The sequence below is a fragment of the Cavia porcellus genome, unplaced genomic scaffold (genome assembly GCF_034190915.1).
Source record: "Cavia porcellus strain 051 isolate PalLab524CR breed Dunkin Hartley unplaced genomic scaffold, mCavPor4.1 scaffold_10, whole genome shotgun sequence".
Taxonomy (NCBI): domain Eukaryota; kingdom Metazoa; phylum Chordata; class Mammalia; order Rodentia; family Caviidae; genus Cavia; species Cavia porcellus.
In genome coordinates this window covers 84668995-84682314 of record NW_026947493.1, presented here as the reverse complement: position 1 = coordinate 84682314, position 13320 = coordinate 84668995, and the positions used below count along the sequence as shown (strand labels likewise).

The window sequence follows — 13320 nt, the reverse complement described above, 5'->3', positions numbered from 1 at the left end:
TTCTCAGCCCAGGACCCAGTGTGGCCCTCTGGTGTTCGCCCAGTGCAGTTGAAAAGTTACGTCCACACAAAACCTGCACACAGGCGCTTCCAGCAATCATTGAGAGTTGGATGCAGCCAGGCTCAATGCCGTTCTGCAGCTAAGGGAGCAGATAAAGTGTACGGGCCGCTAGATCTCAGACTAACTATCGTTTGGCAAAAAGAAAGGAGCCATCATCCCTGCAAAGACATGGAGGAAAAAATGCACAGCGCACAGGGAGAGAAGCTCATCTCCGCAGGCTCTGTGTGACACACACAGTCCACCTTGGCGGCATTCTGAAAGTGGCAGGGCCAATAGCGGACACCAGGACCCCTGTCCCCAGGGGCCGGGAAAGCAGGATGAGTGGGAAAGCACACGGCCTGTGAGGTGATGACTCCCGGGTGGGTAGTGTCCTGACGTCTTGTGCAAACCCATAGAATGCACAGCGATTCTAACACAGACCGCAGACCTCAGGGGGCCCTGATGTGCCAATGTCCTTCATCAGCGATGACAAGTGTGCTCCTGGGTGGGGATTTTGGTGCTGTGAGAAGCAGCATGTGTTTGGAAACCCAGGGATACAAAAAAAATCTCCACTTTGTCCATATAATTTTTCTGCGACCCTATAATTACTCTAAAAAATACAGTCTATATTTTAGAAAATGGGTGTGATGGATAGCGGAGCTTTGTTGAGCACTATGTCAACAAAGGCCCCAGAGCCCTGGGCCATCTTCAGAGCAAAGGCTCCTGAGGCTTGCCATGGCAGCTTCACACTGGCTGTGGCCAAACACAGAGCTGGTGTCCACATGAGGCCACAGGTACACAAGAAGCTTCCACCCTGGGGTCCAGGGCTCAGCATGTGACGTGGGGGAGCTACTCACTGGAGCAGCTGTCAGCCCCGTGCCTCCAGCAGAATTCTCGGGGACTTCGTGCTGAAGGCTGCTAGTCCTGGGGACATAAATCCCGCCTCCCCGACCAGGAAACCACGTTGCTACCCTGCTCTTCTGGGCTCCAGTGACCCCAGATGTCCCCACCCAACATCAGCGTCACCGTATCTTCTCCGTCCACTACTCATCTGCTGCACAGAAGAGCTGGGATCCAGGCAGCACAGAGAGGTGCCCACAGGGCTGGTGTTCACATCTTACATGACTTCAAGGCACGAGGTTGTCTCGTATGTACCTGACACCCTGGATCGGAGGGTATGGATCACTTCAAAGGGATGGGTTGTTTAATCAGTTAAGAAGCTTCTGACTGGGGTTGGGGATTTAGCTCAGCGGCATAAGCACCTGCCTTGCAAGCAGATGGTCATGAGTTTGATCCCCGGTACCGATAAAAAAGAAAAAGACAAAAAAAAAAAAAAAAAAAAAGAAGCTTCTGACAGCAATCAATAGACAGTCAACTCAGTGTGACTTAAACAGTAAGGACATTGATTTTCCCTTTTCCAAAATTCTGAAGGAGGGATGGATTCAGGATCAGTTAATTCAGGGACCAGCCACACTATCAGATTATTTCTCATGCTTACATTCTGTCCTTCTGGGGGTTTGTGGTTGCTTTTTCCTCAGCCATAATCTCACCTCTCTGGTGTCTCTGCAGTGTCTCTAGACAAAGATCATGGCTTGTGTTACCTCCTTGCTCAGAGGAAGTGTCTGTCCCAAAAGCCTCTGACATCTCCTGGCCAGAAGTGGGTCACATCTCTACCCCAAAATAGTCCTGAACCAGGGAAGCAAGATAACCATGATGATTCAGACGCATCAAAACAACCACTGGGCCAGTTTCCGTCTGTGTGAGAGAATCTCTGCCACTCCAGAGATGGAGGTGAGAGACAAACGGGATTTCTAGGGCACTCCTGGGACTCCTTTCCGCTGGCCACCAGGACTCCTTTTCTTCTCAGATTCTTGGACTTTGCATTAGAAGCAAGAAGCCAAGTTAGCCACAGGCTGCTGCAAAGATATCTTCCCTTCGTCTTGATGGATTCTTGGAACCCAGAAGGCCGAGGCCGACAGGGAGGTTCCCCTCAAGTCTGAACCCAGCAGCATGCATGGTTAGAAGCGGTTGGCCTAGAAGCCAGGAGTCAGGGCCAGTATGTCTAACTCAATCCCAATTTCTGCGGGACTGACAATAATCCCAGACCTCAGCACACCCAGAACGATGAGCTAAACACTTCATTCTTCAGTATATTAACTCATGTGGCTATGAGTCACCGTTAATCTGTTCAGCAGATACACTGTTTTCCAACCTGCCGATTCCCAGTAAGGGTTCTAATTACTTTGCTTAGCGATTTCCTCCAGCGTGCATACCACAGTCAGGCTCCGGGAGCAAGGCATCTTGAAATATTTATCTTGTCGTTCAGTACAGCACTGAAACGTGTCAGATATTCCTAAGATCCCTGTCCAGAGACAGAGATCATTTATCATAGTTAAACTCTAAACCAAGTTCCCGTAGGAGCCAGGCCCACTGTACACGCCACACATTAATGGCATACATAGAATGAACGAAAACACACATGTCCCAGAAATGAGCGTATCGCGTCTTTTACAAAACTGAGGGAAAAAGGAAATTTGTATCTGGTGAGCGCAGTACTTTTGAATGTTCTAGAATGATAATGAAGAAAATGAAATTCATTCAACTTACTGTCTTCATTTGTAGATATGTATTTTTAAAATATACCTTGATTATCAGAAGTATCAAATTAAACAAGTACTAGAAGTTTGTAAAGTCCACACGTATGTGCCCATAGTGAACATGAAACGCCTTTCTTCTGTGGTTGTTTACAGATCTTCCACGCAGGGCAGGAGTCCACCAGCGTCACCCTGAGACTTTTCTTTTTCTGCAGTCACAGTCCTTGGGGGTTTCCGTGTCATTGCCTCAAATGTCACTGCCTTCCAGGGAGCCGCAAATTCTTCAGCTCTTCCCCTCTTCTTCTTACCTTTTGTGCTCGTGGACTCGGTCTCCCCTTTGCTCTCCGCTGAGCAGTGATGTTTCCAATGATGTTTGGTCTTCCAGGGCCCAGGGGAGCCTCAAAGCCGGGTGGCACCCTCCTCCAGTTTTGGAGGCACAGTGAACCCTCCTGCCCTCTTTACCATGAGGCAGACCCTTTGGGGGTGCAGGTGAATCTCAGTGGCAGAGCAGTTGGCCAGCATGTGTGAGGTCAGGGTCCACCCCCAGCACTGCAAAGACATCCAGAACCCAACGCCTGTGGCAGGCTGGGTATCCGCAGGGTAACCTGGACCAGGGACAGCGCAGCTGGGGGCTGTGGCTGCGGGAAACACAGCTCTGCTGTGTCCTGCTTAACTGGCCAGCCAGCGTAGCCTGCCAGCCGGGCTGCCTGGAAACACAGTGAGCTGTTCTTTCTCTCCCCGGGGAGGCGGCAGTGACCGAAGGTGCCGGCCAAGGTTCGCCACACTCGGCCTCTTTACAGGCCGAGAGTTTTCCAGGTTGTGACCATTTTCCTCGAGGCCACTGGCCTGACCAGAAGAAGGGGACTAGAGCAGCTCCGGGCTCGATGGTGACCTTTCTAGGTAAAGTGTGGAGTCCACTCAGGTTTGCATTGCTTCCTGGCTGTGACATAAGTTCGATCCTTTACAGGCAGGAGAAAGATGAGCTCACAGCTGCACGGTTTCCCTGCAGCAGGTACCCTGAGGAGATGGTAGGATGTTACATCTTCCCTCGAGTTTGGGAAAAACTTTTGAAATCTCTGTTGATTTCCTGCTACTCAGTGTATTCAAAATGGAACAGCATATTTATACACTTGAAGGTTAAACGTTCGGCTTAAAGACTGCAGAAGGTGTGTTAAGATCTGGTGCAAGTGAAAATAAGTAGGAAATATTTAAGGCATGTAAGCGAAGATCATGGGTGGCCTGTGCGTAGACAATCATTTATTTGAAGAACTCCCCTAGCTTTTGCCACCATGTAAGCAGGTTTACCCACCCCAGCCCACCCTGGCCTCTTCCTTTTGTGGTGGAAAACTAGAAAACTTGTTCAGAGTTTTCCTCTTCTTCCTGGAAGGGATGGGAGATGAAAACCTTCAATCTGGCTGCAGAAGTTAGTCACTTAGCAACTTTTTCTGTTTGTTTTCATTTCTAGTTGAAATTTGCGGGGTCAAGCCCCCCTCCTTTCTACTCATGACTGTGTTTCTCTGCCCGCGCCCCTCCTCGAATGGTCACCTTGAACTTCACCACACGATGTCCACAGCTGTCCAGCAGGGCCCCAGGGTGAGAGGGTGCGGGGTCCCCTCAGCTTGACCTTTAACCTCTTCTCCTGTCTTTATGGACGTGTAGTTTGATCCTGTGCACAGGACACATCGCAGTGGCCACTAAGACCATGGACACCTGGAATCAAAGCCTCCGACTGTGGGTGTGGGTGGTGAGGATTTGGGATTTTGCTTTCCAAGCAGCAGGGCAACAGCAGGGCTCCTCACAGCTACCGCAAATTACAGGGTGCGTTTCCTGAGAGCACTTGGCCAGGCTGGGCCTTCTTCAGACTTTCCAGCCCAGATGTCAGCCACGCCTGTCAGGGCTGCGTTCTGAGCGGGTGCGGATGCGAGTACAAGGCAGAAACTTGGCTTTGATGGCAAGAAGCAATCGCAAGCCAGTTTTGGTCTCGTTTCACCCGGAAAGTCAGAGGAAGGGCCCCAGAGCAGAAGCGATGCACCCTGTGGGTGAGGAACCCGGGTGGGCGATGCCTGGGCCCTGTGGGAGGTAGCAGGCACCCTGCAAAGCCCTGTGGAGGGCTGCGGGCTGTCTTCGGGCACGCTGCAGACTGCCCACCCCTCCACCACTGCTGGCCGCAGCCCCACTGTCCCCTGCCAGCGTAAACCTCACGGCATCTTATAACTTCAGTCAACTTCTTTGATTGAAAAGTGCTACGTAATTCACATAAAAATGAACGCCACCTCTTTCAGAGGCAGCCTCAAAGGCACCGGTCCCATGAAGTAGGAAAAGTGCTGTTTTCTTTTGAATTAGATAATGTGTTTGCTGTTTGCTATCAAAAAGAAATACTTTCGAAATTCAGCCTCACTGAATACAAGCACTGAGCCCAGGGCTGAGAAGTCATTTAGCGTACAGGTTTTATCCTAAATAAACCACTAACAACTCAAGTCTAGCTGCACATTAAATAACATATCAAGGTCAAGTTCGATTCCTCCAAGAACAGAAGGGTGGCGCTCTGCTCAAGCGTCGCCCCAGCAGCTTCTCCACCCGGCCAGGCTCACAGCAGGCTGTGTCATGCGCTGCTTCCAGCTCTGGCCCACCGAGCTGTTTCCTGTGAGATCTCCCTTCCCGGGAGAGGAAGGAGCGCCGGATGGAAAGGTGGCAAATCATTTGGGAGCTGCTTTGGGCACATCAGCGCCTGCCACTGGGGCGCAGCAGTCAGATACACCGCTAAGGGTGGAGGATTGCTGGGGACAGCCCAGGCCTACAACTGACTAATATCTACAGCAAAAAGGCATTTCATTCAATTCAATAATGGCTGGTAAGTTCTTAAAAAATGTAAACTGGAATATTAAAATACCTGTCTTATATCAGATGCCAGCACTGTTCTCAGTGATGAAGTATTATAAGCATTTTCATTAAAAAAAAACAGATAAGGATATCTGCTGACAACTGTTAATGGCAACTGGCTAGAAGTTTTAGCTAATAGATAGGAAGTGAAATCATCATTGTTTGTAGTGAAAAGATTTTTCCACCTAGAAAATGAAGAAGAACAAGCTAAAGAGGGGAAAAGGGGCTTTACAATTATTAGAGTTCACTTAATATACAGTATAGAATCATCTTTAATATTTAAATAGAGGTAAAAGGGTTAGGACTTCCTTTGCTACTTCTAAATTTGTGGTAATATTTCATGTCTCAAAAATATCTTACAATACAAACATTACAGGGATACAGTTCAGGAGCACAGTGTCTGCCTGGCAGGGGTAAGGTCTGAGTTCAATCCCTGGTACCAGAAACAAAAACAAACAAACAAAAAATATCTTACAGTAAAAGTATTTAAAATGTAACTTTAATATCTTAATCTTTGGTCACTAAGCCATTTTCCCTGATATTTGTATGTCTTAATTGTGTTTAAAGTCCAACTAATAGCTTGAGAAAAATATTGTGTTTACTATCCATTTAAAAAATTTCCTTCTTTAAGACAATTATTAGAGTGCTCAATTACTTTCATAAAGTCATCTATTACAAAATAAGTTTTAAAAACCAACATTTTCTATATGACTTTAAAAATAAATTACATATGTTTTAAAAATCATAGGACAGGAAGGTACTGTGAACAGAGATTTTAAAAATGCTCTGAAATTTAAAAATGGTAGCTGTTATGATTAAAAACGGGTGGTCGACTTAACACCAGCTGAATTGAATCAGCCTGGTGCTAAGTGTAGATGGCCACCTGAGGAAAGTTGCCAGCACAAAAGGAGGCATGGAGAGGAAAAGGGAGGCACTGTGGGTTCTCCTAAGTGTTGTTGTGGAGCTGTGGGTTCTCTTGGAAGAGCTTGTCATGCTGGCTCCTCTGATATGAACTCTGCTGTCATCACTGGAGGATCTCGGGACCTTGTTGGAGAGGGCGGCTGCGGTTCACTGTGGGGGCGCTCTGGTCCTAACACTGAGCATCGCTTCCTGGCTCTGGACGGGAAGATGTGTGCTGTTCGGTATCCAGGAGAAGCTTGTCACGCTGGCTTCCTGATATGTACCAGACTGGTCTCATCATCGGAGGAGCTCAGAACCTCACTGTCCCTGAGGATGGCTGTGGGACTTCTGGGGGAGCCCTGGTCCTTATGCTGGGCTAAACTTCCTGGCTCCACTGCAGAACCCTCACTCTGTGAGCACAGATCCTTCACCTCACTGGTACAGACTTTCTGGCTTCCACCACTGACCTTTGGGCCTTCACAGCTCAGATCCGAGAAGCAGACTTGCATGAGTCATTGTCATGGGTCTAGGTCTTCAGCTGGACTCATGAAGGACATTGCTGTGTGATTCAGCCCTCAGCTGGATTTTCTAGGTCTTTAGTGTTGTGGACAGATTTCCTGCACTTTCTTGTATTTAACTCTGGGTGACCGTCATAAAATAATATTACAAATTCTGGGTCCTATATGTAATTGTTCTCCTTGCAACCACTGAACACAACACTTGCTAAACAAAAATTTAATAGAAATTTAAAAGGTAAGCCTGATGATACATTTTCTTAGAAACATAGGAGAAACTCAGAGGTAAGCAGAAGAAGATGAGAGGAGGAGAGGCCCTGGGAAGCTGCCCAGGACTAAGGAGGCCGGGGCACAGGGAGGTCACAGTCGGTTGAAGGACGGCCCCGGGTGGCAGCGAGGCCCCTCCGTGTCCTGATGGCCTTCATTCCCAGGGAAGGAACCCTCTTCTTCTAGTTTCGTCTCCTCCCGCTGTGTGCGATGTCACCAGGCCTCCTGGGCCTAGTGACCCCTGCCTCCCACGTTTCCCGGGAGGTGCTGGATCCTTTAGGGAAGCTCAGTGGCCTTCCCTGGGCTCAGCCCTGGTTACCTCCCCAGCCCAGCCTCCGCCCAGTGAGACTCAGGCTGCGGAGAACAAGGGCACAGAGGTGCGACTTTCTGGTCGCACACGGGAAGGTGCGGTGCTCTTCCCACGCCCCGCTCACCTTCCATGGTGTTGGTGGGGCTGCTCTGTGGTGAGCCCACAGTCCCCACGCTGCTGTCGCCACGCTACGCCTCCTCCTGAGGGCCTTGGCCCCACTGAGCTTGGAAGAGTCACTGTGAGCTACCCAGACAGAAGCTGCACTTCCTGTGCAGGGGGACTTTGCCCAGGGACCGGCTGGCTCCTGGACCCCAGGAGTGTGGCTGCCAGAGCTGCCAAGGGCTGCGTGGAGCTGGGCTGGGCGGCACCGGGCTGGGGCGCACAGCTCCCTTTGTGGCTGCGCCCTGGGCTTCCCCGCCAGCCTCGAATGGGATCCCGGTGCTCTGCATCCTCTCTGAAGATTGGTACCACAGCTTCGGTTTTGTTTTAGTCATCCTAATAGGCATGTAGTTTTCCATGCTGGGGTTTTAAAGTTTAAAGTGTTTAAAGGCACATCTGGTCATTCAAGAGTACTGATGATTTTTTAAATCTGATATTCATGCCAATTCTTGTTCATCCTTTTGATGAACCAAAAAAATTCTTTCGGTACACCTGATTGATCACAGGATGGATGTTGTATTTTATTTTATTTATTTTTTGTACCAGGAATCAAACTCACAACCTCACACTTGCCAGGCAGGTGCTTGTGCCACTGAGCTATATCCCTGACCAGAACACTGTATTTTATTTTATTTTAATTTAATTTAATTTTATAGGGGGTAAAATTAACCACAACAAAACAGAACAAAAAAAGACATAAAAAAGCAATGTAAGAGATATAAATTTCAAAGCTAGACGACCTGAGATCTTCACTATCTATCATATTGTCTCTTCTTTTCCTCCAAATAGCTGTCCATGTCTTCACATACAGAGAATTCATACAAAACAACATAGTACAAAACTGATCCGAACAGAATGAGGAAGGCGATTTAGGTCTTCAAAACCAGGCAATAGGGAAGTCACTAATGGCTGTCATAGAGTCTCTCGTTCTCTTCAAAATAGCTGTCCATACTTTCATGTATATTGAAATTCAACAAAACAAAACAGGCAGGGGAGGGTTGCTTGGTTTCAGGCCCCAGCATGGGTGGCAGGACACTGTTTAAAAACTGTTCCTAAGACAAAAAGAATAACGTTTCCTTCCCCCTGATACTTTCTTTTCTTTCTGCCTGGTGCCTGGGGACTATTATCTAATGGCAGGGCTTGAAATTTTGGGGGTGCACCAATAACTAAAGGCAGGATTGCTTCCTTTAGAGGTCACACTTCTTCCTCCTCTGCAGCCCTTTGGGATCACCCTGGGGTCACCAGCAGCCCCTTCTCTCTTTCAGCCAAAGCATCTGTGCCATGGAAGCTCCCAGGGTCAGCTGGGCAGCACCCCTTAAGCTGGCTAGTTTTTGCTCTTTTATTAGTTCTTCATGCTTGAGGAAATGATGATGTTTTATTTCTCCATATATTTTAGCCTTCTTCGGGGAAGAAACTGCTACCAAAAAAAAAAAAAAAAAAAAAAAGATTCCTGACTGTCCTTTCCTTCTTCAGGTACAAAGAACCTTCTGGCCAGATGTGGTGGTATATACCTATAGTGCCAGCAACTGGGAGGCTGAGACAGGAGAATGCTCATGCCCAGGTGTTAAAGGCCAGCCTAGGGAATGTAGCAAAATACCATCTACAAAAAATAAAAAGCTTCTGACTTACAGTGTGTCACTAATCTGAAAAAGCACATTAAAACCTTGGTTTGCGAGCACAATTTATTCTGGAAATGTGGGAGACCACCAAGCTGTGCTCTCCTGAGGAACAAAGCCCCTTGCCTCGATCTTTGCTGGACCTTTACTCAGTGCTACTCACTGGGATATGTGGAGCTGGCTATATTGAAGCTGATGTTCCCTTAATTGGTCAAAAGAATGTGATGGAGTCTGGCTGAGGCACTAGGAGTCTCCCCATAACGAAGTGGGTCATGATTGCCACCTGCTGACAGCTAGAATGGGGGGCTCAAACACGAGCTGTGAGATTCCAAGCTAAGACATGAGATACCATCTCAGCTGAGGCCTTGGGACTCAGAAAGAACTATATCTTTCTGGCAGTAAAGGTGCTAGCCTTGCACACATCAAGCTATCCCGTGTACTGCTAACTGGACGCCTCTGTGCCTGGTACAAAATTTGTCTGTTTCTCCTTACAGCTGTGCCTGCAAAGTGTCTGTCCTCTAGCACTTTGCCTTGACTCCCACCCACTTCCCTGATTGATACCAATGAAAGCTGTGAGCTTTTGGACTCATGGCCCTTTGTTCCATAGAGAGCACTGGGTCACCCCAGAGCTCCCCATCTGCAGAACATCATTTGTCTTTATCTTTCATCTATGTTTCACATTGCTGAGTGGGAGACTGTTTCCTTCTGAGGCAGTTTTAGTAGAAACATGCTTGTAATCCAAAGCATTTATATATCAAAGTAAATTTCCCCATTAAAAAAACAATGGAAACTCAGATGATTCATTCCACAATCCAAAAATATTCATATAAAATGATTATAATACTGTAATATAAAACAAAATATTAAAGAAAATACAAAATGTAAAGAAAGTGAGCAAATTATCCTGCACTTAGTTTTGAAAGCCTTCATGGCTCGTGTGAAGGAAACGACAGAGGAGGGTTGCTGTGTAAGACGACTTTCATTGTCACTAACAGAAGCACTGCTGTTGGCTCAGTGGAATTGTTTTCTTTTCCTGCAGCTTTAATAAGGACCTGTCCAGTGACACTTGATTTTGCTTCCCTTTAAGGATTTTGCAGAAATGTGACAAGCATACTGTAATGGTTGATACCTGTGTCAACTTGAAAAGCTTAGAAGTTTAACTAAGAGACTCTACAGGAAGCCAAGATCCTTACTTTGTAAATATCCTCAGCCTGTGCAAGAAGAGGGCACAGAGATTTAGTGGGTGCTACACGCACCCTGAAGTGGGGTGGTCTGTGTACAATATAAGAAGCCTGCTCTTTCTCTCTCTTTTGCTCTGGCTGCTTTTGCTGACTGCTGCCTTAAAGTGTTAGCCCGGTACCAGGCCACCCTGCTTGGAGCCAGCTAACTATAGGCTGAAACTTCCACAAACTGTGAGCCAAATAAACCTTCCTTCCTTCATTTTAGGGTGCCTAGTATTTTGTCCCAGCAACAAGAGAAAAGTAACCAAGACACAGAATTCTGCAGCCAGAGAGAGAAAAACCGTTGGCTCGGCTGAGATCATGTGATATTCAGTGTCACATATCACTCGTATTGTAAGACACTGCTTGTTTATCAAGTTAAAATTTATTAGAAATGCTTGCTCATCTTACAGAACATGGGCAGAACAAATTATTCGCAACCCAAAGTTTTACTGTGTACTACTTCCTGGGCCTGCACAATACCACTGAACCACAGAATACTTTATAATCTCTTATATAAAGAAAATTTTATTAATAAAAAGGTCACTCAAAACAAGGTATACAAAGTTATCTGTTTACAAATGTGGAAAAGTTAATATTTACAACGTTTTCCATACAGTACATGATCATTTTGTTTTATGCTTTAATAGTATGCTAAATATACCAAAAGTTTCAGAGAATTTTGTTCAACATACAAAACTGTAAAAACTCCTGAATAGCTTGAAGTATGTGTACCAAACACATTCTGTTCCTCAGAACAGTGTCTTCCCCCACCAGGCCGGCACTAACATTGCTAAGATACTTTTGTACACTCAGTTACTTTGCTGCGCCGTAACATCTGAGAATACCGCTACACCATATAAAGTGTTTGTAGTAGTCTAAGCATTAAAAAACAAAAATTAAAACACAGGAGATGCCTAAGCAGCTGGGAGTGGCTGTAATGCAGTCATGGGTGTCATGAAACATCAAGGAACAGAAACCAATTGCACCTGGCTTTGTCTGTAAAAGAATATGTTTCCTCTGCTATTTTATTTCAAAATGCAGAAGGACCAGGAGCAGCACCCCAGGGACGCCCTTCCAGTGAGCACCTTATTTCAGTGCAGTAGAAATCTGCGTGGAATTCCTAAATCAATGAGAAATAAATTCCCGCGCAGTAAGGTAGAGTGGTTCTTTAAAGCTGAACACCTTTTATAAAAGACGTTTAGGTGTGCCAACTATTGTTAGACTATGAAAGAATACTATGTTCTAGTTTTGTTAGAAATTCAGTGTAAATGCTACCAAAGCAGTGCTAAAATATCAGAATATGATAATAAAAATACACAAATCGGTTTTCCAACATGTCCAAAATATTCAAATACATACAAGTTTCTTTTCAAATACATATAAAAGTACACAGATAAGTTTTAAATACTTCAACAAAGAAAAATCTTGCCTTGATGTCAAAAAACCAAAATAGTGAAAATGTATCTTAAAACGCATCCAACCCAGGTAGAATCTTCAGAAATTCAAGAGGAGTTAAAAACAAACAAAAAAAGAAAGAAAAGAAAAGAAATAGAAGAGGAAGTTTCCTGCAGCTCCCTCCTCCCACGACTTAAAAAATATTATTAACCTAAACATTTCTATTTTCAGGAATGTGTCAGAAGCCTTTGGGGAAAAGAGTCGTATTTTTCTTGATACCAGTTTTTTACCCAGTCGCTTCATAGCTGATGTGAAGGAAGGCGACCTGGGGTTCCTACGACGCTGGGCCCGCGGGGTCCTCAGTAGTCCTTGGTGGTCCAGGTGACGCTGGCTCCTGTGCCTGCCCAGCTCCCGAGGCCGCGTGGCCGACAGGGGGCGTGGGGTCCTCGAGGTGGCCGGGCTCTGGGGAGCTGGGGCCTTGGGGTACCATGCCCTGCCCCGGGCCAGCAGCAGCAGTGTCGCTCCTGGGACTCAGCCTGGGGAGGAGGAGAGGCGCAAAGGTCAGACGTCCTGGTGTCTGCTCCCCGCTTTCCATGAGCTTCACCCCCACTGACAGCAATCTGCCTGGAGCATGGTGCTCTAAACCCTCAGGTCTATTCTAAGTCCTCAGAACACAGCTCAGGTTTCAAATGCAGCTTTTGCTGACCTTAGCGGGTGGATGGAACACAGTGTCTCCCAGGGCTCAAGAACCCCGCCCTCAGCCCAGCGAATTCTTTACAGATTCCCCACCTTGGACCAGACCCCAAGTTAGGCTGGGAACAGAGATGTGTGAGGTCTCGGCTCTACCTGGAGGACCCTCCACACTTCTGGGGTATAAAGCGTGTTCCTGATTACGTCCAGGTCTACAAAGAACTGTCAGGGAGTCAGGTGTGGTGGCACAAATGTTAATCCAGCACTCTGAGAGGCAGAGGCAGGAGGGTGTCAAATTGGAGCGCAGCCTGGGCAACTTCCTGATTTAGTGAGCCATGAGACCCTGGGTCAAAATAAAAGAAGACACAGGGCCAGGGATACCGCTCAGGGGGAAGATGCTGGGCTCAGTCCCCAACACTGAAAACACAGAACCCAAACAAACAAAGCTGTCAGTGGAGGAGAAAAGGCACTTTGAGCCAGTGTGGACAGCTGAAAGGAGTCAGCGGTCAGTGTGGGGCCCACGTCCACCTGTGCTTCGATCGTCTGTGTCCATGTGGGAAAATTCATGAAAGAGGGTAATGTCCTTGGGGTTGGGGTTGGGGTGTAGCTCAGTGACAGGGTGCTTCCCTAGTGTGCGTGAGGCCTGGGTCAGTTCCCAGCACCAAAACACAGGACAAATTAAAAAAAAAAAAAAAAAAAAGAGGCCAACACCCTTTCATGTTCAGAAAACGA

At 47.0% G+C, this 13320-nt stretch overlaps 1 protein-coding gene and 1 long non-coding RNA gene across 2 annotated transcripts in view; one reads left to right on the top strand and one right to left on the bottom strand.

Annotated features, from left to right (window-relative positions):
• LOC134477948 (uncharacterized) overlaps positions 1–13320 on the top strand; it is a 37267-nt gene that overhangs the window by 8960 nt on the left and 14987 nt on the right. The gene's annotated exons all lie outside the window — the stretch shown is intronic.
• The window catches only part of Fzd6 (frizzled class receptor 6), a 31316-nt gene continuing 28862 nt past the window's right edge, over positions 10867–13320 (bottom strand). The window contains exon 7 of the mRNA XM_003479837.5: positions 10867–12434. Within this exon, the coding sequence (XP_003479885.4) occupies positions 12233–12434 (202 nt within the window). The 3' untranslated portion in view covers positions 10867–12232. The remainder of the gene's footprint in view (positions 12435–13320) is intronic.